Raw genomic sequence first — 16,683 nt, 5'->3', positions numbered from 1 at the left:
AATAAATACAGGAATGGGGGAAGTTATGTACAGAAATCACTTTTTTCACTTCATTTTTATTCTTAAAATCTGTTTTAATGGATTTGGGTGAGGTGTGTGCAAATTTCATATGTAGCAAAGGTTCCCACTGTGCAGGTTATGTAACTTGGGGGGTAAGGGGGGTTGGGGAGTTTGTTTGGAAAATTTTACAGAGGGCCTACCATTCAGCGTCTGCTTTCAGTATGGTTATTTCTGTCTTTATTAATCCAGAAAAACATGTAGCAGTGGGATGCATGAGTTATTACTGTCAACAAGGTTCTCATACTGAAAACATTTAACACTGATATTTGACACATGTAGAGACACACATTTCTATAAAAAATATGTGTGTGCACAAATATGAACTGGATGCAGTTGGCATTGTCTGTTTCTGTGAACAGATATCTGCTTGGGTTCCCAGATCTCAGGAGCTGTTGGAACTTGCCATCGTCTTGCTCTCTGCCCCTTCTCCGCTGTCATCATCCTCACTCTGGGAATGAGGCAGGGTTTCCTGAGAAGTGGGCTCTGTTCTGGGAAGACCCTGTGGCCAGCTGCCAGTGTGTCACATAACTCAACTGATCACGCAGTGCAGCCGGGAGAAGAGAAGTCTTGCAAAAAGATCTGGGCAGAAACAGGAAAATCAAGTGGATCAAAGGGGAAGAAACAAGAAGCCCCAGGCAAATAAAGGCAGAGAATCATTTTGGAGGGGGTTGGGGGAAGGGAGCCTTCACTGCTCCCATGGGTGACTTTTATTTTCTCTGTCTCCTTGGGTTATTTTCTTTGTGCCCACCTGCTGTTATCAGAATTGCAAGGATTTTCCCCAGGTGTTTGGGTTATTGAGTAATAGGTAAATATAACTCTCGCTGGACATTACCTTCCAGGACACCTGCTCTGCACCTAACATTGCAAAAATGCCCTCTTCTTCCCCAACTTTTTTCAGTACCTTTTTAATCTGATGTGATTATACTGAAATCATAGATTTTATCACCATGCTGTGTGTATCCAATTTGCATGGGTGGGTGGGGGGAGGTGGAGAGAGAGAGAAAGAAAATTTGACTATAAGTGAATGAATAAATGAATGAATGAATGCTTTTTCTGAAGACTATGGTATATTACGTCATCTACCCAGGAAAGAAGGTCTTGTGACACTGATGTTCTCAGATAAATTTGTAGAATTTGAGAAATGAAAAAGTACATAGAGATCATCTGATTTAGACTTTTTCAAATAATATTTTCCATTAAAAAAGAAGTCTCTCAGTAAAATATTTGAAAGTTGATGACTCACTACACTTATTAACATATTAAAGGCTTGAGAGCTCTTGCTATTAAAAATATTATTTAACTTTGTTTAGCTAGTGTTTCTTCAATCTTTTCACTGTGGATATGGGCCCTCATTTTTCTTCTCTCCTTTTTAGAGGGATATGTGTATAGAACAGTTAATATCATTGTACGAAGTACAAGGTTCCAGAACATACTTTGAGAATGCTTGTTTAATCCTTACATTTAAGTTGAGCTTGACATTTAACTCTGTTGGTCTGTGTCCTGATTTGTAATATGAGTAGGTTGAAAGAATTAATCATTAATGTCACTCTGGCTGTGACAGTTTCTGGTTCTGATTCATGAATTAAACCAACATTTAAAAAGTTACATCTGTTTTTGTTTTAAAGAACCTTGTCTTTTTTGTTCCTTACTCTAGCCATTGCATCTAGTACAGTGCCTGGCATGTAGTAATGTTTTGGTAAATATTGTTGAAGAATACATACCTGTTAGGTTCAGAGCCAGCTTGGCTTTGAGGCCATAGAGAAGAAATGAACTTGTTTTTGCCGTCAGGGAACTTGTAGTCAAGTTGGTAACTTTCTCAAGAGCATTAAATGTGCCATGGGGAGAACCCAAATTAGATTGTGATTGTAGTTATCTGTGTGTAAGATGAGTACACTTTGGACATGACTTCTCACCCTGAGTGAGATATGTAGATTATAACACGAGTGGGTTGTGTTTAACCCTTTGCACTCGCTTGCTTTTTTCTCATCACCCACACTTGACATCCGAGTGCAAAGGGTTAACATAGCTTTCATGACAAGAAGTGTCTTTCAGAGTTACAGTCACAGCAGCTACCATATAGTCTTTTTACCCCTGGCTAGGAGTTTATGATACTAACAGCACTAGGAGATAGGGCTAGTATTTTTCCCATTTTATAGATAAAAGAGCTGAGGCTCAGAGATTTAGGGACATGCCTAAGTTGCCATACCTCCTGAGTGAAAAGCCAAAATCAGGATCCAACGATATGATTCTAAACCGTGTGTACTTAACCACTAGGTCATAAAAAGGAATGAAGCACTAGTACATGCTATAACATGGATAACCTTGAAGACATTCAAGGTGAGGTGAAAGAAACAGACACTGAAGTCTGCATATTATATGATTACATTTATATGAAATGTCTAGAATAGGCAAATAGATTAATGGTTGCCAGGGGGTGTGGTAGGGAAGAATGGAGAGTGACTGATAATGGATATGGGGTTGCTTTTTGGGGTAATGAAAATGTTCTGGAATTAGATAGTGGTGATGGTTGCACAACTTTGTGATTACACTAAAAGCCACTGAATTGTACACGTTAAGAAATAAGTAAAAATTTAAACACCATTATAAGGTAATATAAGAGAATAGTGTTTAAACTGTATCTAAGTTTTGGTTCCAATTGATCAATAATTCTTCTGTAATGGAAGCCAACATCTCGTCCATACCTACCATGAACTTGAGTTTTTTTCACCTGCTGGTTGGATTGAATTGACTGTAACTGGTATATTGTATCTACATAGATTGGGGGAGTACTTCTGGAGGGAGATGGGCATGGTTAGGGAAGGCAACCTAGAAAAGGAAATGTTTAGGCCCGGCACGGTGGCTCATGCCTGTAATCCTAGCACTCTGGGAGGCCGGGGCGGGCGGATTGCTCGAGGTCAGGAGTTCGAAACCAGCCTGAGCAAGAGCAAGACCCCGTCTCTACTATAAATAGAAAGAAATCAATTGGCCAACTAATATATATAGAAAAAAATTAGCCGGGCATGGTGGTGCATGCCTGTAGTCCCAGCTACTCGGGAGGCTGAGGCAGAAGGATTGCTTGAGCCCAGGAGTTTGAGGTTGCTGTGAGCTAGGCTGACACCATGGCACTCACTCTAGCCTGGGCAACAAAGCAAGACTCTGTTTCAAAAAAAAGGAAATGTTTAGGCGTTTGTTCCTTCCACAGGCATTTATTGACTATATTTGTTGTGCCCCAGCACTGCCGTTTGGTGCTTTATATGCCCAGATAACAGCTATAGCTCCTGCCTTCAGGGAGCTCAAAGATACACTTCCATGGGCAATTACAAAGCAGGATTATAAATGCTGCTGCAAAGGTAAGCACAGGGCGGCCTGGTTGCATTGACTTGGCAGATGGGACAAGTTGGGGAAGCTTTGATGGAGGAGATGATACCTGAACTGTGAACTGAAGGATGAGTGGGAACAGCAGAGCTTTGGGAGACAAAGGTGTGCTGGATTATAGGAACTGCAAATAACTCAGGACATTAGGAGTCCAGGGTACGAATGGTGGTGAGCCATGAGAGGCTGATCACAAGTAGCCTTGTAAACCATCTTTCCTAAGACAGAGCAGGAACTAAAAGAGTTCAAGTATAAGACTTTCAGATTTGTGGTTTAGAAGCAGAACTGGCTGCATGTGGAGACCTAGAAGGAGGGCAGGAACTTATGGGAAGGTTGTTGCTGTCATCTGGGAGAGAAGTGGGTGGAGCTAAGAGAAAGATTAGGGCTTGCTCCTCAGGTGGTGTGTCAGCAGTGAGTATGACTCCAAGACCTCTGTCCACTGCACCATCGTCTCTTCATTCATTCCAACCCTGGCTGCCTCCTAGATCTTATCTTCTACCCCTCTTCATGGAATGCTTAGGTCTTCTGCTTATTGTCCCTAGAACATGCTCGGCAATGTTCTGCCTGCAGCCTTTGCTTGCACCTTTGTCTTCACCTGGAATGGATTTCACTTCTCCTCTTTACCTGCCCAGATCTCTGGCTTACAAATCCTTTGAAATCATCCTGTGCTAGAATGATCTCTTTCTCCTCTGAAGTCATAGCACTTAATATCTCTGCCACTCATTGGCACATAATTACATTTTACCTTGTCCCATCTCTTAATTGGTTTGGGTTGCTAGTAATGCATGAACTGTTGCAGCCGGTAGAGTGATAGATATATCCATATGATAGCTTAAATAGTGGGCTAGCAATGAACTCTCTTGAACCCCTACTCCCAGCCCTAATTTCCTGTATAACTGGGGAAATTACCTTTTCTTCCTCATTAGAGAAGTAACACACATTTGTTGCAGAGCACATAGAAAATCTTTAAAAGTATGCAAAATGAAATAACCACTAATTTTACAAGCACCTTGTGATAATCACTGTTAATACAGGTGATTTATTCTTGTAATGTCTTTCTCACCTTCCATTTTTCCCCCTCTCTTTTTAGGATTACCTGTGTGCCTATACAACAGAACTGGGATCATCCTATAGGTGTTAATTTTGTAATCTTTTCCCCTTAATGTATTGTGAGGTTGCTGCGGTTGAAACGGGGATTTTAAAGTCCGCATTGGCACGTGGGGCTACATTGTCCTCCAGAAAGGTTGTATAGGTTGAGTATCCCTTATCTGAAATGCTTGGGATCAGAAGTGTTTTGGATTTTAGATTTTAGAATATTTGAATTATGCTTACTGGTTAAACATCTCAAATCCAAAATCTGAAATGCTTTTTACTGTGATCATTTGTCCCTTTTTTCTTTATTTCCATTTCCTTTGTCTCCTAATGACTTGGATTTGAGTTCTATTTAATCAATACCTGTTATCTTTCACAAGTCACTTAGTATTTCTAAGCCTTAGTTTGCTTGTGAGTAAAATAAGAGGAATGGTACTTCACATTTTTGTGAGAATTGAGATCATGTGTTAAAAGTACTTTTGTAAAATGTAAAAACATACAAAATTATATTTATTGATTTTTGTGTTAGTTAATGGTCGTGAGCAGTTAAGCTGACTTTGCTCTTTTGGTATTCATTTGGAGAAAGGCTAAAAAGGCAGAAGTGCCTTTATTAATATTTATTTTGGTGCAATGTGGGAGCCATGAGATTTGGCATGTAAGGACCTGAGTGTGTGCCATGTTTCTGCTCCAGACTGATAGCTCTGTGTGCAGCTGGAATGTACTGGACAAGCAGTTTGGGCCAGGATCAGACATGTTCAGGGAATACCTGGCTGGACATCTCACATCTGAGAGCTCGGTCAGCTGATAAAACATTCATGTAAGCTCAGGGAGATTGTCTGTTAACTGGAAAGTAGTACAAGGGAACTTTTAAATGCAAATTCCACTAACAGAGTTTTCCCCACACCCTCATTCTATACCTCACAGTCTTGTAAAATGAAAATTGGTCAAAATCATGATTCCAAGGACTCAGAAGGTCTGATGTGGTTTTCTGATCCATCAAGGGCAGATAAAATTCTATTCAACATGATTTTTGTGCATTCTGCCGTATTCATATCCCTGGAGACATAGGTACCTTATGTCTATCAATTGTCCAGAACACTGAATTCTGGATAATAGGGAAGCAGGGCCGTGTAAACAACTCCACTGAGTAATAGATGGCCTCCTGGCCTCTGATTTCTGCTTTCCTTTTTATCCAAGGACAAGATGTTACAGAAATAATTCGGAGTGAGTCCCAAGGGCAGCCCCATGAGCTCCTCCCTCTGACTGCACCGCGGTGGAGGAGGATGAATCACCAGCAGCAGAATGTCCATTCCCCCAGTGCTGTTAGTAAATGTCCCCACCAGACTCTTCAACCAGGAGGACAACAGCTTTGGGAAATTTCTTTCTGACTCATTTCCATCATGATTCACAGAAGAAAACCTCTGGCTTCTCGTTTTATTTTTTCAAAGAAAGGAGTTTCTTCTTTGTGTGTGGATGAGTGTGTACGTAGACAGGTGGGGTGAAAGTATGGATCCTCCAAACGAATATTCAGAGTAGGTCTTACCAGTAGCAATATTTGAGCGATTTGCTTGGTTAACTTTTATTGTCTCAGTGTGCAGTGCCTACATAGTCATCAAGGGCTAGATGATTCATTAAAAATATTTAAAAAGGAGGATAGTATTTTCACAGGTGAATGCCAAGTGTCCCGTGGCCATGTCTTTCCCCGTCATCTTCTGTGTCGGAGAACCCCCACCCCATGTAGCACACCTTCACAGACAAGGGACTTTCTTGGGTCTGAGGAATTCCTGTGAGCCCAGGGGTTTGAGTTCTCCTTGGGAGTTGTCTCCTCAAGGAAAGTCCGGACTCCATAGTGGGGCATTTGTGGTCCCCTGTAGCCTGGCCTCAGCTTGTTTCCTTTCCTCATCTCCTCCAGTTCTACACAGACCTTCTATTCAGTCTCCCGGCAAGTTTCTGTATGTTGCCTTCCGTCAGTTCCTGTTCTCATCCTATTTGCATCCTCCGCTCCCTACAGACCCAGACCAAGTCTCCTCCTCTTCTATGGGGGGGGACAAGTATCACAGGCCCACTGTGGGCCACTAGTTCTACTATACCTCTTTATATATTTTTCCCCTAGAGTTTAAACAATCCTGTAAAATAATTATTATCCTTATTTGCAAATAAGAAAACAATCACTGAAAGTTGAAAGGTTTTCAGACCCAGCTACGAAGTTTGGCCTGAATATTTAACCACCACCATGCTGGTTTTCCCTGAAGTCTTTTGCATCAGACTAACCACACCAGCCCAAGCCCACACTTTCTCTGAACGTGCTCTTTTGCCTGGTCAGGTGTGTCCTGGGCTTTGGCAGTCAGTCTTGTATTATTACCATGTCATGTTCTTGGGTGCCTAACTCTTCTTCGGTGATCTTTTTCCTGTGTTCTTTTCTTCTCACTGAGCTGTGCCTCGCAAGCTTTACACATTGAGTTTTACTTATTTAATGATGTCCAAGAGCAAGTGATGGTTCCTCCTACTAGTTTATATTTAGCCCGATTAGTCATTTACATCCTACCATAATATTTACCCCCCACTAATTGCTAAGTAGTCTTAGCAAATTATCCTCCCATCCTCTCTGTACTTTTATTCCCAAGAATTCCACTTTTATTCCAAGCTCCATAGCTGAAGTCTGTACTACACCACTCCTCCCCCGAAAACAACAGAAAAATTAAGAGGAATGAAAGAAGACCAGGCATTGCTACTAAATAGTTTGGTGCAATGAAATGGATGCCAGTTTGGCTAAATTCAAGCATTATCCGTTAGACGAGGGCTATATGATAAAAGAATTATGGATGTAGGCATGGTTTGGACCTGCTTGGGACCTCACTTCAAGGGTGCAGAAAGTGTCTCATTGAGGTTCTGCCTTCTTATGTGCAGAGTAGAAAGTGAGCATTTTCCCTGAGAAGGGATAACTGCATCTGATCACCTTTTCCAGTTCATTGGTAGAGAAATATATTAATAACTGAAGACTCCTAACCTTCTCCAAGACTTTAATAGCTTTCCAGCCTTCCCTAAGTTCCCATTGATGGTCATGCACTGAACTCCTCTCCTCATTCACAATGGTTATTTCTGTGAAATTCATTGCAAATTTTGCACAGATGCCAAGTACAAAGAATGGGTTTTGAATTCTCTAGGTTCTGTGAAGTATCACTAGACGTGATAAAGTTAGAAACTGAGGATTGTAGGAATAAATCATGGGTAAGAATAGTGGTTATTGGCAGAATTTACAAATGGATCTTCCATGCTTTGTGGGTGTAGTTTCTACATGTTCTAGATCTCTGTGGCACCATTCTATGGATCTAGGAGGTAACCAAGTGAAGAGCTTTCTGGGAGGAAAACCTGCTGTGAAGACTGAGTGTGGCATTGTATAGTGGATTTTAGCTGTTTATGTTGAAACATCACGGGCTACATGTTGATGAAAAAAGGAAATGATATTCTGGAAATCAAGGGAGTTCCAGATGAAATATACCTATTTCATGTTGAGCTTGGGAAGGTATACATGTTAAATAAAAACAAGGAATAAGGCCGAACACAGTGGCTCACACCTGTAATCCTAGCACTCGGGGAGGCTTGAGGCGGGAGGATTGCTTGAGTTCAGGAGTTCTAGACCAGACTGAGCAAGAGTGAGAATCTACCAAAAATAAGAAAATTTAGCTGGTTGCAGTGGTGTTCAGCTGTAGTCCCAGATACTTGGGGGAGGGTGAGGCAGGAGGATTGCTTGAGCCCCAGAAGTTTGAGGTTGCAGTGAGCTACGATGATGCCACTGCACTCTACCCTGGGTGACTGAGAGAGACCCAGTCTCAAAAGAAAAAAAACAGCTAGGGAATATAAGGTAAATTTTATTATTTTTGTTATTTGAGACCTTTATTAATAGGTGCTTGCAGTTTGTTGACTTTTTTGAAAAAATCAACTTGTAAACTTTTAGTACAAATTAAAAATGAAGTTGTTAAAACAATCTCGACTAGATAGGAAACAATTTAAAAACCTTTAAAGGTATCTTGAGAAAAATCAGGCTTTTTAAAAAGCCATTTTCATTATTACCAAAAAAGACGTTTTTAGGCAAAAAAAAAAATCTTCAGGTAAAAACCCCATGCTGCATCGATAATGCAGATCTAGTTAACTGGTCGGAGGGCAGAAAGCAAGCACTTAAGGCCTTCAGCTCCAATCTTTTGTTCATTTCTTATGGAATTTAATATTCATGTCTTTTTGTTGGGTGAACACACCGGGTAGAGATGTAAGCTGGCATTTACTCAGAGGAAGTAGATAAATGTGTGGTAGAAACACAAGTAATTAGTGAAATTTAGTAAGGGACAGAAGGATTCAGGATTCTTTCCTGCACATTCCTTTAAATGGTTATCTTCAAGCTTTGTCAGATGGTACAGTGGCTAGAGAGTCTATGTCTTTGCATTATGAAATTTTGGAAATACAAATTATTCTCTGTGTTAGGGTGTAGCATAATATGGTTTTGAACATTTGTAAGTTAGGATTTTGTTTCTGTTTTTTAATTTAAAAGTTTTTAAAAGCCTTGTTTATACTCACAGAAAACTGATTTCCTAATGGGCATGAGCTTTTTATTTTAGCGTTAAGAGATTTAGAGAAATCATCACAACAGCCCTGTAAAATAGATACTCTTATTATTCCCATTTTTTCAGAGGAAACAGAAACCCAGAGAGGTTAAGAAACTTGCATAAGGTCACCCAGACAGTTAGTGTTAGAGCTGGGATCTGGACCCAAGTTAGGGTGACTCCAGGACCAGCTTCTAACGATTTCTGTAAGGAACTTCAGAGGTCATCTAATACTTTTTCATTATGCAGAATTTAAGCTCAGAGAACTTAAGAGGCTTGCTCAAGACCAGGCAGGTCCTAGCAGAGCTTGTTGGGAACCTGGGCCTCTTTCTGGTTGGTGATTTGTCTTACTGCCTGCAGGAAGAAGCTGGCTCACAAATTCTGTCTGTCATCAGACCCTGCTACACCTTTCCACGCCGTCCACCTGTTCCCCTCCTGATCTTCATTCTCTTTCCTGCATATCTGTTCTTCTCTCCTTCTGACCCTTTTCCTGGAACAGCTGCACCCTTCCTGTCTGTCTTTTTCAGTCTTCTCCATTTCTCAAAACTAGGAGCAGACCCCCCCCCCCCATTACTCCCCCGCCGAAAGAGCATTCTTACTGTTTCTCAGCGGTCTCTCTACGAGTCTTACCAGCTGTCAGTAGACCATAAGACTTTTGGTGCACTCAGATTTATTTGTGCTACTTCTTTGGATTTCCCCAAAACCCTGCACCTTGCCCAAGACAGGGTGGTAAATAGAGAGGGCATTGAGGCTGGAGGCTGAGAAATGTGTTTGAGACCTAGTCTTGCCACTCGCTGGCCAGTTGACTGTGAGAACCTCTGAGCTGAGTTTTCTCATCTGTGAAGGGGCTGTGAGGCTTGAATGTGGTTATGGATGTGAAAGCATTTATTTATTTATTTTTAAGCCATAAAGTACTGTATGAATGGAAAGCTTTATTGCAGTGGCGCAAGTGCTTTGTAAGTATTTTTGGAATGAATGTTTAGAAAGCAACATGCTGTAAAGACAGGCCATTCTCCCCACCCCTCATCTTGTGAGTGTCCACCTCTGCCACCATGTTTTTCCCCCTGGGATAAGGATGTGGCTGTCTTCACTAAATCTTCTAGTCAGTGCTGCTTAATAACATTATTAGTGATCATTAGTTTAAAAGAAGAACAATTTAAAAAAAAATTAGCAAAGTAACTTGGTACCATGTGGCTTTTAGAAAGACACTTATTGACTTTAATTAAGCAAAGTATTACGTTTACTTTGATCAGAAGCTGTCTCTCAGGAAAGCAGGCTCACTGGGAGCAGTGCAGAGCCCTGAATCATTGAGTTGGCATTGATTATTTGATCATCCCTAGTTTATTGTAAATGAAGCAGCGCTTACAGTTCTGGGGTATTCCTGGAATTGCTGCTATAGTTAGAAGTGAGTTATTCTGTGTGGCAGGAGTGGCATATAGAAAAGCCATAATTCTGACTTGCTGACTGGAAAAAATGGCAGATTTTATATTTACAGGATGTCATCCTTTTGGCTGGAATCCATCAGCTTTATAGTATCTTGTGATTCCAGGGCTTGGTAGAGCAGCGGGGGCCCGGGAGCAGTGGATACAAGTCATTTTCATGGCTCTGCGGGTGTGAAGCCACTGATGGTGTGGCTGAAAAAAAAATAAGATAGTTTCCCTGGTGGCTGTGTGTGTTAAGCTTCAAGGAAGTAACATGTTTACGTGGGGTGGGCCTGTGCCACGTGCCACCAGACTGTTCCTGCCACACCTGCAGTGGTTGGTGCTAAGCAGCGTGCTAGCTGTGGGCAGGACGCAGGCAAAGCAGGGGCGTTTGATGGTCTTTTTAGTGACAGTTCTTTCAGTCTTGGAGTGAAGGGTTTACTGCAGTGGAACAAGACCAGTCTCCTAGGTAGATGTTAGAATATGAAAATACCAAAAAGCTGGAGAAACAGTGGTGTTGGTAACGGGAACATTTTAGAGCAGTTCTTCCCCCGCCATGGACAAAGCAAGGTCCTTGGAATCAGAGTTACGTGTTTGACTCCTGGCACTCTCACTGATTAGCCTAAAACCTCTCATGCTTTTTATGAGAATTAAGTACGTGCCTAACTCCATGCATAAGATGTTGAAGATACTCAGTACATATTGGTTTTTTTTTTTTTTTTCTCCTTGACTGGAACTGTATTCCATCAAGCTGTAATCAATTTAGCAGAAATTATGGTCAAAATGTGAGTGCTTACTGCATGCTAAACTCTGTTAGGCACTTTATATGCATTAACTCGTTTAACTCTTAAAAGGCCTATGAGATAAATGCTATTTTAATCTCCCCACTTATACCAAGAACACTGAGTGCTAGGAATATTAAATAACTTGCCTAAGATTACAGCAATTAGTAGGTGGAGAAGCCAGGATTCAAACTCAGGTCGGTCTGATGCCAGCCCATGCTCTTGACTGCTCTGCTGTGTCATCTGAGCCTTATGAAGTGGGGCTTTGATTTGTAACCCGGCTTTTGCTCAGAATTCCTATTTATTCTTTGCTCTTCTATGCAGGTTCATAACCCACTTTAAGTCCTTTGCCATGAAGATTATGTTATATGCTTTAACACCTAACACCTTTCTGAGCACTTTTACCTCTCTAGCATCCTTTGATAAAGGCATTGTAAGTGCTTGATGAAGACTTTTTGAAATATATATATATATTTTTTTTAAGACAGAGTCTCACTGTGTTGCCCCAGCTGGACTCGAGCTCCTGGGCTCAAGTGATCCTCCTGCCTCAGCTTCCTGATGAAAGATCATTTTGATCCTTAAACCAACCCTTTAAGGCAGGGTGTTCCCTCTTGGTTAATGGGTAGATAAACAGGCTCAGATATTAAAATGACTTGCTTACAGTTGCACTTGTTAGTTGTATAGAGTCAGAACTTACAACATCTTGGATCACTTTGCATAATGTTGCTTTGTTCTTTATCACCTTCATCTTTCATTTAACAGCTACTATTTAACTTATTGATCACCTACTATGTGCTGAGGATAAAGCACTAAAGGAGACAAAATCCCTCTCCTTTTGTAGCTTACATTGTTGTATTAGCTTTCCTCACTATCCTTAGGATTGAGGCCTGCTGGAATAGTTTAAGATCTTTAGTATTAAAATTTTTTATAGTATTAAGCAGGTGCTTTTATGGCATTTTCTAAATTACATGTTTTTATTTTTTCTTTTCAGTTTTTCTGAGTGTACTACTTAATTGATCACCATTTTATTTGTATTTCCATTTCACAGATCACAAGTTTTGAGTCCTTTAAGGCATACATAAAATAACTCATTGTAGGTGTGGTGGTTTCTTTAATGAAAATAATCATATACTCACAATATTTTATTTTGATTCTTGTCATTCAGCTGTCACCTAGTCTGTTTTTGCCATTGTAAGTCTAGTGGTAGTGACCGTTGACAAAAGCAGTAACATTCTGATGAGCATATTTATGAACATTAAAATGATCTAATTTTTTATCTACTATCCAAAATTTAATTTTATATTCTTCCCTTGCACAAACACCAGTATTTCAAAAGATATCCTTGAAAATTTAAGAGCGTTTCAGTCTCTTTAGACAGAGATTTCTGGAATGTTGCATCTTGGATAATATTTGTTATATTTTATCTATTGCAGTGAGGCTTTGTTCTGACTCAACAGAACTGTGTTTTGTTTCTTTTACTTTTCCCACGTTCAGAAAGTATCAAATATACTTGTCTGTTGCATAAGAATGTGATAAACTAAAGAAACTTCAATAATTTACAAAATTTCCCTGATATTCTTTCATGTAAAGCAGCATCTAGAAAATTGAGCAACAAAAGTAATCATCTGTCACCCAAAGAAAGGTGTTTTCTTTCCAGTCCTTGAACATTTTATAAATCAGGGTGGAGAATGCACTGCTATCATCAAAAAGCTTTTGATTATTCCTCTTTATCCTTCCCATTTTCAAAGTGTCTTTATATTCATTTGAGTTGGGAATTGAGTCCAGCAAATCATATTCTTTTTAAAGGATGTTTTATAATTTCTACTCGTCAGTTTTTCTAGCATTGAAGATTTTCCTTTTGTATCTTGTAGTAGGAAACTGATTTCTTGGAATTATCCAAAGTGTTTATAAACTGATCTTGCTCCCTTTCTACCTGCTCTAAAAATAATCAGCTAGATCACATTGTCTGGTTTATTTTGGAAGAAGTGTTATTTGGATGAAGCAATTACACAGACTCTGTAGCACTAAAGAACACTTGTTATTCTGAATGAGAACAGTATTCATTTCATGTAAAGTGGACCAGCAGTCCTAGATTCAAAGTGCTTAGTACAGTGCCTGCCATCTACCATGTCTTTTAAGTGCTATGTGGGTGTTTTTTATTTTTATAATTAGAATGTCAATTTCCCTGAGAGCAGAGGTTTTGTTATTGAATCAGCATACAAAAACATCATAGTAAGTACATACTGTCTAGAAATACTGTTGCTAATGTTTTCTCAAAGAGTTTAATCTCTAGGCTAAGCATCACAAATCTATATACCATCTTATTGTCCTGTCCAGCAATACTGGAGGTCAGTTTGAATATTAGGTACAATGTGATTTCAATAAAGTGTTGCTTGCAGTGGAGAAATAATGTTAAGAAAATCAAACTCTCCCTAATTACAGATTTTCATAGAATCCCAGGTCTAGAAGAATCTTAGTGATTTTACTCTGACCCTTGAATCTTCCATGAGGACGAGAGACACTCCCTGACTCCCAAGTTCAAGTAGCACATGGTCTGATGGTGCATATTAAAAACTTTGTAACAAGGTTTATACAGTAGCCTGTCTGAAAGGAGCCTGGGGCTGGTGGGACTTACAGGTCTTCTCCTGCCCTAGAAGACTGAGTCTGTGTCCCTTTCCTGGCTTGAGACAAGCTCTCTGGGCTATTTTCACTCATCCTTGGCAGCAGCAGATGATAGTGTGCTGCAGGTAAACCTGGGATAGAAAGGCTCCAACGTGCTGATAGCAAGTCCTGCCGATGAATTCACTACTGCTGTTCTGTGCCAGGTGTAAAAAGGAGTTTAATAGAGGGTTTCCCTGTTTATGCAGCCCTGTTTATGCAGCTGGAGAGACCAGGCTAGTTCCTTCCTTCGACAGGGCCGAGGCCGCCTTTGCCTTCTCCCTAATGGCTTCACAACCGGCTCCCTGGATGTTCATTATGTCTTAGCTCAATGTACCTTCCCTCCTGAGCCCCAGACTAGACCACATTCCCTCTGCTGTACACTCTGTTTTTCCTTCAGAGCATTTTACCTCTTTGTAATGACCTCTTTCTGCACTCCTTTGTTTGATCCCATTGTTCCTATGATTTGTAAGCTCCGTGTGGGCAAGGACCATATTGCTCTTCATGGTGGTCTCCTGATCTAGCTTAGTTTCTTGCATGGAGAGCTGCTGAAAAATACTTGTTTTTGGTATAGATTTTGGGATACAAGTGTAATTTTGTTGCATCCATAGCTTGTGTGGTGGTGATGAAGTTCCTGAATGTAGCATTTGAAGTCCTATCCTGAGCTGAAGCAAGGTGTTAGCATGTAGCTACTTTCTAATTGCTGTTTTTGATGCAGGGCAGGGTGTCTTTTCAAATAATTAAAACAATTGATGATATTAATTTTTAAAAAGCTGAAGGTGTAATGATTTATTCTCTGAATCTTGTTAAAATTGTCCCCCCCCCCATTGTTACTTATGCCTGTCTCACTGCAGAAAGCCTTTCCAAACTAGTCCTTGCCAGCCTTGGTTACCAGGGGTAGCAAGAGGCTCAGAGGATAACGTTGTGACACTCTTACTCTGTCTAGGTTGCTTTTGCATTTCATTTGTGCTGTCTCCCACCTTCTATTGTAAGGCTCTGCAGGATGCTGGCCTTGCCGCCTCAGAGGTAACCCATCCCTCACCCCCCAGCCCCCACCCCCCTATGCCATGGAATGCCTGGGACTATGCTCTTCCTAAACTGGATTCTGATACAACAGTGTTGAACAACCAGACAGAAAACTAAGGGAGAAATCATTGTTAACTTGGAAACCAATTTTGAATCACTAAGGTTGTAGCTTCTTACTTGCAAAAATAATTTGATTCTACTGTTAAAAAAGAATTTGTGAGAAGCAACAAGGAAAGCTTTTAAGATACAGCACTATTCACGGGTGAGCAGGCGTGCGTGCGTGTGCGTGCGTGTGTGTGTGTGTGTGTGTGTGTGTGTGTGTGTGTAGACCAGGTTGAGAGAGGGGGAATTCTGAAGCAAATGGGAAATAAAAGTGTGCGTTGTTGGACATCTCAAACTGCTGTTCACAGCATCAGGAGAGGGTTGTTGACACACAGTCTTCACTTACATTGGATGGGCATGCTACACCAGGGAGCTAAAGTCTCTGACTTCCCGAAGCAATGAAATTAGTATCATCTTTGATGTTTACAACCTAAGACATCTCTCTGTCCTCTTGATGGCCTCAGTCTTTTTGTTTGTTTGTTTTTTTTCCTTCTTCCTCCCAAATGCTTTTTCCTGCCTGCTTACGGTTTGGGCTACTTCCTTATTGAAAGTGTCCTCTTAGTTTCAGAAGCAATTACCTCTGCAGCTGATTTATTTATTTATTTATTTTTGTCTTTAGCTCAGCTCTGAATGGGCTTCAGAAAGTAGAGAAGACAATCCATTCTGCTCTTTGAGGAACATTGGACAGCCGAATAAATGCAGGTATGTAGATTTGCATATTTTTTAAAAAAAGAAAACAAAATATCTAGCTTTAAAAAAGAATAAGAAGACTTTGATCTTATACCTGTAGGGCTTATCTATACTCTTGCCTTTAATTTTTAAAAGTTGATATTTTTATTCGTTCCCAATTTTGAGTGTGCTGGTTGAAAAAAAAGAAGAAAATCTCAAGATTACAAAAGTATAGGAGGGTATGGAGTATATTTCCCTAATAATCTCTCCTAGATATTCACCACTGTCGACAATTTCTTGTATGTTCTTCCAGATTTAATATGCATAATCAGAAGAGCTCTAATGTCTGTATTACACTGTTTTCACTTTACAGTATGTCATGTACATGTTTCAGTATCGATTACATATAGCTGTATGTCATCCTTCTTAACAGCTGGACAGTAGACCCTTGTGTTGATATGCCTTATTGTATTTAGTGAGTCCTCTTCTGTTGGACATTGTCAATTATGTTTTTTTCTGTTTCAAACCATGACACATCTTGTAAATGTATAATTATACACACTGGCTTGATTTATTTCCCTAGGGTTAAAGGATATAACAGTGCCATTGAGTTCTTTCCCTGTCATATCTATGAAGAATCTCAAGGACAAAACTTTATCTCATATTATGAAGTAGGCTTTTATCTGTTTTACATCTTGATTTTTTAATGTGGGATGGGGTTGGAGGCTCAGTGCTGGGTTTTCAAATGGTCTTGCCTGTTGATCTGAACATCAGGGTAGATTATAAGCTTAGTCTTTTAGCTAGGTTTCCAAAAGATTATGGTTTTCAGATTTATTTTGGAAGTTGAACAGTTAAAATCAAATGTCTCTCAGTTTGTAGCATTGAGGCATATCTGATTCATGCCCC

General features: G+C 40.2%; 1 protein-coding gene across 1 annotated transcript in view; it reads left to right on the top strand.

The window, feature by feature from the left end:
• JAK1 (Janus kinase 1) overlaps nucleotides 1-16,683 on the top strand; it is a 112,583-nt gene that overhangs the window by 45,825 nt on the left and 50,075 nt on the right. Inside the window, exon 2 of the mRNA XM_075999047.1 lies at nucleotides 15,728-15,810. Coding sequence (XP_075855162.1) covers nucleotides 15,805-15,810 — 6 coding nt within the window. The 5' untranslated portion in view covers nucleotides 15,728-15,804. The remainder of the gene's footprint in view (nucleotides 1-15,727; nucleotides 15,811-16,683) is intronic.

The sequence above is a fragment of the Microcebus murinus genome, chromosome 2 (assembly GCF_040939455.1).
Source record: "Microcebus murinus isolate Inina chromosome 2, M.murinus_Inina_mat1.0, whole genome shotgun sequence".
Taxonomy (NCBI): Eukaryota; Metazoa; Chordata; class Mammalia; order Primates; family Cheirogaleidae; genus Microcebus; species Microcebus murinus.
The sequence above is the reverse complement of the archived record's forward strand: the minus strand, read 5'-3'. Positions and strand labels throughout refer to the sequence as shown.